The following is a 7,642-nucleotide window of genomic DNA, read 5'->3' as shown; positions in this document are numbered from 1 at the left end:
CCGTCCCGCAGCGCCGCTCCCCAGTGCCTCCGCCATGCCAGTCCCCCAGCCCGCAGCGCCGCTCCCCGGTGACCCCCGCCTGCCCAGCCCCGCAACCGCGGCCCCCACCGCCCTCGACGCCTGGGGAGAGGACGCTGGCCGAACGGGCCTACGCCAAGCCGCCCAGCCACCACGTGAAGGCGGGCTTCCAAGGCCGGCGCAGCTACTCAGAGATGGCGGAGGGCGCGGGTTACGCGGGCGCTTCCCCGCCCTGGCTGCAGGCCGAGGCGGCCACGCTTCCCAAGCCCCGGGCCTACGGCGGCGAGCTCTACGGCCCCGGCCGACCCCTCAGCCCGCGGCGCACCTTCGAGGGCATTCGACTGCGCTTCGAGAAGCAGCCGTCGGAGGAGGAGGAGTGGGCTGTGCCCGCCAGCCCACCCAGCCCGGAGGCGGGCACTATCCGCTGCGCCTCCTTCTGCGCTGGCTTCCCTATCCCGGAGTCGCCGGCCGCCACCGCCTATGCCCACGCCGAGCACGCGCAGTCCTGGCCATCCATCAACGTGAGTGGTGTGCCCACGCCTTTCTCAGGCCCCAGCACCTTGAGATAGAGACCAGGGAGCCCTGCCCTCCTTTTGGGAACCCGCCCCTCTTGATTGTACACGCCATTCAAATCTGAGGGCCAGGGCTGCCTCTCCTTCCTTGCTGTCCTCCTTGCTTTTCTGGGCCATAGCACAGGTCTCTTCATCTCTCTGCTTTGATCTCTTGTTGGCATGAATTGGGGCCTGCACCATTTTGTTCAGTGCATAGGCTTCAGCGCGACAGTCCTGGCTTTGATTACGGACTCCACCACTTACTGGCTGTGAGACCAAGTTACTTATCCTCTCTGATCCTCAGTTTTCTCATCTGTGAAACAAGGACAACAGTTATATTATCTAATTACAATAGGGGATTCTTAAGAGGGAGGCAGTGAGCCTAAAGTCCTCTGCACAGTGCCTGCCTCGGTACGTGTTGGCTATTACGTGCATGGTGCTAGTGAGAATGGACTGCCACAGCACTTGGGCCCACACAGAGGCAGGCCTGCTTGTCCCGTCTCCTCCAGTGGGCCTCAGAGCACCTGCTGCTGTCTGTCCTAGAAGACATCCCTGTCTCAGGGTCCATCATTTCACTGAAATAATGAATTTCCTGAATGTTGGAGCCACCTTTGCCACCCGGAGGGACCAAAATATATTCCAAAACCAGACAGAAAATTATATTTGGGTTGTGCATTGTTTGGGATTATCCATAGCTTTGAGTTATCTGGGAGCTGTGTCTTAGTCACTCAGGGGGCATGTCTGAGTCCTGGCTTCCCTCATTACCACAGATGCCCTGGCGGGGTGAGCAGCAATGCTGTCTCATGGACACCTCCTAGGCCCCTGTGCTGCCGTCAGGGGAGTAGAGGCTAGGCTGGGGGAAGGTGTGAGGGGGCCTTGCTGAGAAAGTGAGTCCAGACCCCTTCTGCATGCTGCAGCCCTCCCTGACCTGAGACTCCAGAAAGGGAGCTAGGATGTGGGGACTGTGAGTGGGGGCTGGGAACCAAAAATGACTCCCCTCTCTCCCTACAGCTGCTGATGGAGACGGTGGGCTCTGACATCCGCAGCTGCCCCCTCTGCCAGCTGGGTTTCCCTGTTGGGTACCCGGATGATGCCCTCATCAAACACATTGACTCCCACCTGGAGAACAGCAAGATCTAGGGCACCTCCGCCACCTACTGGCTGTTCCTCCGCCCTCTCCCCTTGCTCCCAAACACTCACTCACTTTGAATGCTGCATGAATCTCGCGGGGGAGGGGCCTGCCCCTTGAGACCCCCAGATACCTCCACTAGCTACCGAGTCAATGTGTGTGCCCTCTTCCCTGGCCCAGGCACCACTCAGCTCTGGCTTTTCCCGGAAGGGCAGCAGAGGCTCTTCCCAACTCACTGGCTTCTGCTGGGGAGGTGGAGATCCGAGCTGGGACTAGAAGGAGTGTGCCCCTCTGGGGCCTCTTCCTCTGCCTTTCTGTTCTCAAACAGGGTTGGATCCAAGAAGGTCCCTAGTGTTTGGGCCTGAGGGAGGGGGAGGGTATCAGAGGCCCCCAGGAGCTCCCCAGCCCCTCCCCAGATGCCCATCTTTCCTAGGCTGTGCTCTGTCCTGGGAGTGCCCCCTCTGGGGGTCCCAAAGCCTGCCCTGCACACTGATGCCAGTTCCTCCTTCCTGTTGTCAGCTCGGGGTCATGGCATGGGCCACCCGGGGGAAAGGGCATCTTGTTTCTTGCCAGTCCTTGCAGGACAGCCCTGTTCTCCCCTTCTGCCCACCCTGAGGAATAGGAGGGTGGAGAGGAGAGGGAGGACCCTGGAAGACCGGGAAGATCCAGCCTAAAGTGGCTGCCCTGGGGGCTGGGGGAATCCCTGCACCATAACCCTCAGGCCAGGGGACTGCCTGTGCCAGCTGCCCAGGCGCATGCCCTCCTCCTGGATCCCCTGGCATTGAGGCACAGATTGGCAAGGCAGATGCTCCCCTCCACTCTTAGTGGAGCCCCTGACACCACAATTGCCCTGGAGCCCAGGTGTGACTCAGCCTCTGTTAGCTGGGTGGGTATCATCAGCCCCTGCCTCCCAGGTCAGAACCTGCGACTGGGCCCAGGGTGCTGTGGAGATAAACTTCTAAAGAGCTAATCCCCCTTCCACACCCCACCGACCCACATTCCCTCTGTGAAATCTACCTCAGAGTTGTACCCTCAGAAGGACGGGTAAGCAGGAGGCCAGGAGGTCTGAGGTGGGGAGCTTCCTCTGGCAAAAGCCTGTTGCCCCCACAAAGAATCCAACCCCCTCCACTGCCAGCCCTTCCCAGGTCTCAGCCCCGGGCAGGTGGCAGTGGACGCTACTGTCAGTGCATGTACCGTTCTGATCCAACTCTTCCAGGACCCCCCACTCCTTACACCCCTCCTCTCCTTCTCAGTGCAGGGGAGGGAAGGGGTGTGTTGGTGGGAATGGGACCAAGGACTCCAGAGACACATGTCATTGTATCCTGAGTGCTCCCTCAGGGAGGAGAAATGGGAAGGGGGAGTGGAGAGGGGAGGTGGGGGCCCCTGTGCTCTCTGAACAAGTTGGAAGTCCAAATAAAACTTACCTGTTCCATCTGCGCTCAGTCTGTGTCTTCTGTGGCTGGGGTGGGGCTAGAACCGTTCATAGCAGGAGGGCTTGGAAACTATCTCAAGGAACCCAGCCATGGAAGGGTGGGTGTTGGGCAAGTAGGGGATGCATGGTCACCCATACTTGAAGGTGATTCTGGGGGTGTGGGTGTGCCAGTGGCCACAGATGGCACATGACATAGAGTTTATTTAGAACAGATAAGGGCAGCAGAGGATGTCTTCATGACAAAGCAGGCACCCAGCCCTGAGCAGGGGTGCTGGGGGCTCCTGAATGTTCCCTCCCAGCAGGTCTGGCAGGTGGAGGTCCTGAAGCCTTGGGGGTTCATTATCAGGAGCAGCTATTTATTCATCAAATGATTTCTGCGGGAACCAGGCAGGGGCCTCAAAGAGGAAAAACATCCATGTTCCATGTCCTCACAGGACTGCCTGCAGGGGAGGAGGGGTTGGGCTCCTGGCTCAGTAGCTGCCTGTAAAGTCCCACAACCTGTGAGGTCAGAGCCAGGTCATGACCCCATGACTTCTGCTGAAGCCCAGCTGTGTCCTCTGTCTTCAAAAAGAGCCTGAGCTACTTATTCATCAACTCTGGGTACCTTTCATTTCCTCCTGGCCCTTCTTTGCCAAGGGTTCACTTAAAAACAGACGGGGACAACTGCTCATTGAAGGCCTGAGGTTCAGCTCTAGACCTAGATACCCCTCTCCAGTCATTGCCAAGGTCCAGACCCCAGTGGTGGGATTTTGCAGCCTCTGCTGCTCCTCTTTGGCAGTTAACAACTGCAGCTGCCCTCCAGGAGTTCATCCAACCTAGAGTCTACCTGCAGCCAAGTCCTGAGTGCCAGGAAAGGTGGAAACAGCCATCCCTATGTGACATGGCTTCACAAGCCATTGGAAAGAAGGTTCTGGAACCTCTGGGGCATGGTACTCAGTGCCCTCTGGTACTTCCCCACCTCAGTCGACTCCCATAGAGGAAGGCAACATCCAGGTTTCTGGGTCTAGGGCCTGTTTGGATCTCTGGAAACACTTGCTAGAAGGGCATGAATGAGTTAGGGGTGATACAGAGACACACGGCAAGCAGAAGTCCTGACCATTGAGAAAAGGGGCAGAAGATGACCCAGGAGTGGGCCTGTACAGAGGCGGGGTGACCCAGGTAACTGCTCTGATCCGTACGCATGTCCGAAAGTGAGAGGGAACCTGGGTATTCCGAAGCCTGGCAATGCCCCTGTCACCAGGGTGAGGGGGAATGCAGGGACATAGGGTGTAGATTCTGGCAGCTTGTCTCCTTGGTTTCTGGGGACCTGAGAAAGGGCTCAGGTGCAGGATGGAAAGTTGCTGGGGGCTGGGAAAGAAAGTGGGGAGGGGAGAAAAAGCTAATGTGCCCCCAGCCCAGAACCTCAGAGCTGCTGCCTTCCATCCAATGCCTTCTCAAAAGGAGAGGACATGGGGGTGGGGGAGCTGAAGGGGCTGGGAGCCCACCAAGTCTTATGCCTCTCTAAGCCAATCCCTCTCCTTCGTCTCTCAGGCAGGACTGTGATCAGACATAAGGGCACTTGATACTCTTTGCTCATGGGCGATGGTGGTGGGGGGGCACTAGAGGCTGAGAGTGTAGGACAAAGGGATCTAGGTCTCTAGGCTCCTGGAAAGATGGAGAGGGAAGGGACATCTTTCGCAGAAGTGAGGTGGAGGGAAGACCTTTGTGAAGGCTAGAGAAGATGCACTTGGGGGTCCCAGAGCCAGACCTGGGTGTGGAGAGGGGGACGACTTCACAGAGATGGAGCCATCCAGGTTTATCTCCACGCGCCAAATCAAAGGCCAGCATCCAACATGCCCTCCAGCTCTGGCTCCTCTGCCATCAGTCTCTCCTTCAACTGCCAGCTGCCCCTGGGTTGTCTCTGCCCCATCCTAGGGGGCCCTGCAGCCCTGCCCCTCTCCTCCAGGGCTTCCCCAGCCAGAGCTACCAGGCCATGGAGACCTCTGCCCCTCTCCTGGGTCCCTGTGCAGACTGTCAGGCAATCAGCTGAGGAAAGCAACAGCTCCTCCTTGTGTGTGTGTGTGTGTGTGTGTGTGTGTGTGTGTGTGTGTGTGTGTGTGTGTTGGGGGGAGAAGCTGATCGCTAACAAAGGGGAGGGTGTGTGGGTGAGTCAGCTGTGTTAATGAGAAACACCTCAATCAGCTGATTAGGGCTAATGAAGAGGAAAAGAGGGGGTAGGGGGTTTCACCTGGTGACATCCTTATAGAGTAGGGGGGAGAAGGACAGCTCCCCCAGTCTCATTTCTCCTTCAGCAAGGACGAGAACAGAGCAACTTTGGCTCCTGCACGAAGAAGAACTGAGGTCAGACACTAGGATGGAATGCCAAGAGCAAGGGAGTCCTAACTAGGAAGGGGTGGGACAAGGCGGCTGGGGGCAGAGGCCAGAGAATGTGAGGAAAAGGGTGGTTGTGAAATAATCGAGCACCCTGCTCCTATCCTTGCCCTTCCCCCAATTTCTCTGTGTTGACTCCAGAGAAATTCTTGGCACTCAGGGCTGCACCCCACGGTTGCCCAAGTGCCTTCTGAGAGCTAACCTACATCTGCAGAGGACCATGAGGCATGCTGCTCAGAAGGCTCCAGTCTGTGCCCTTCCCATCAGCAGCCCGAGAGAGAAGGCTCTGGTTTTGGGCATTTACCATCTACGCAGATGTGGTTCCGCTGTGTGCTGATGATCCAGGGAAGCCTGGCAGGGCTGATGGGGAAGGAAGGGGCTGGGGTAGGGGAGGCCCCTGGGCGTCAGTTGAAGGCCCTCTTGGTGCCTCCCCTGTCCTTTGTGGCAGAGGCAGAAGCCCCTCAGAACCCAGCCCCAACCTACAACTCCACCCACCCTCCATGCCAATTCAGCCAAGGGCAAGGGCACCAGGCACATCTCACAGATGTACTAGTCTGCTGTGTGAGCAAGGGCTTGGGGGGAGTAGGGGAGGGGCGGGGAGGGGGACAGGATGGGTGTCGGCCAGCACCTCCAACACCTCCTAATTTGCATTACCACTGACACCCTTCTTGACCAAGTAGATGGAGCCAGAAATAACAAGGGAGGAGGTGGTTCTCTCGGGGGGCCTATGAGGCTAATCTTTCCTTGCCTCCAACACTCCCCCGGTGCTGGGGGCAGGAGGTCACAGTTGGCCCGAGAGAGGGGCAATACACCCACTGCTGGGCTCACCCCTCCTCGGAGTAGGCAGGCACCCCATCCAGGCCTCCCATTTCCCTTGGCCCCAAATAGCCCAGCCCCAATTCTTTCCTTCTAAGCTTAATCCACCCTTCCCTCCTCTGGGAATCTGCTCCCTGGGGCCCCTTCTCAAAGCTGCGATGACTCCATCTCTACCCATCCGAGGAGTTGTCTCTGCCAGTATCGTTCTCTTCAGTCTATGTCCTGCGTCCTCCATCAGATTGGGCATTTCCCAGAGGCAAGGCCTGAACCTCCCCTGCCAGTCTGGGAGGAGCTCAAGGGAGCATTCTGCATGGGAAATAGCCCAAACAATAGCAGGGGAGTTTTTGATTAGATTCTAGAAATGGCATAAGGTAAATCAGGGTCCACATGAGATCCTAATCCTAATGCATGCACATGTGTTAGGAGGAAAGAAAGAGAGACCTTTGCCATATCCTGGGGACCCCCAGCTCTGGGCAGGCCTCCCTGCTAGAGGCCTCTAGAGCACCTTTACCTGGAGGTGGTTCCCAGCTGTTAGTTCTCTCCCTGTGAGATCCTGGAGAAAGGACGAGGACTGTTCCATTTTGACATTTTTATCCCCTGCCCAAATGACTCCCACAAAGACTCCCACAAATACATTTGGTGCTCAATTTACGTGCATTTAATTGACTTCTGTTCCAAAGAGAGTAGGGATAGTGTGGCAGCCCCAGCTTGGAGGCAGGAGATGGCAGACGGGATGGGCCGCCAGGAGGGAGGCTCCATCTCTGCCAGAGGTCCTGGCTGGGAAGGGCGAGGCGGTGAGGGTGGAGGCAGAGCAGAAGGGCCTGGCATGGAAACCAGGTCGTGAGAGACAGCCGAGAAAGCTGTGAACACACTGTGGGAAGGAGCAAGCAATGAACTGAGAACTTCCCCCACTGCCCCCCTCCAGGGATGCTATTTTGAGGGGAGAGAATATATGCAGTGCAGGGGGCAAGGTGGGGGGAGTATGCCAGCTTCCACAGGGGTCAGCTGGGCTACCGCTGCCTCCACCCTCCCAGGCCAGCCATCTTCATTCGCCCTGGGACATACCTCTCCGGCACTTCCCTCCCTATTGGGAAAAATGTCTTCTTCTCTTGAGTGTGAGAGTAGAAAGAATGGGTTGGGAGATTTGGAGCTGGCCTCTTGGCACCCCTTGAGAGTCCCCTGGGGTATCAGACCTAGGGAGAAGTTTCTATTTCCATTACTTCCTTGGTATGACAGCTGTGGAGGGTACCGCAGGGTAAGATGGGCACTGGGCACAGCTCAGCGGGTCAGAGCAGTACTTGCCTCCAACTTCACACTTAGGCACCC

At 57.5% G+C, this 7,642-nt stretch overlaps 1 protein-coding gene across 1 annotated transcript in view; it reads left to right on the top strand.

The window, feature by feature from the left end:
- The window catches only part of TBKBP1 (TBK1 binding protein 1), a 14,555-nt gene extending 12,846 nt beyond the window's left edge, over nucleotides 1-1,709 (top strand). Inside the window, exons 8-9 of the mRNA XM_023732641.1 lie at nucleotides 1-539; nucleotides 1,581-1,709. The exon at nucleotides 1-539 is cut by the window's left edge and continues 231 nt beyond it. Coding sequence (XP_023588409.1) covers nucleotides 1-539; nucleotides 1,581-1,709 — 668 coding nt within the window. The remainder of the gene's footprint in view (nucleotides 540-1,580) is intronic.
- The last annotated feature ends 5,933 nt before the right edge of the window (nucleotides 1,710-7,642 follow it).

This window comes from Trichechus manatus, unplaced genomic scaffold, assembly GCF_000243295.1.
Source record: "Trichechus manatus latirostris isolate Lorelei unplaced genomic scaffold, TriManLat1.0 scaffold00054, whole genome shotgun sequence".
Classification (NCBI taxonomy): domain Eukaryota; kingdom Metazoa; phylum Chordata; class Mammalia; order Sirenia; family Trichechidae; genus Trichechus; species Trichechus manatus.
Note: the sequence above shows the minus strand (reverse complement) of the source record. Positions and strands in the feature narration are given on the sequence as shown.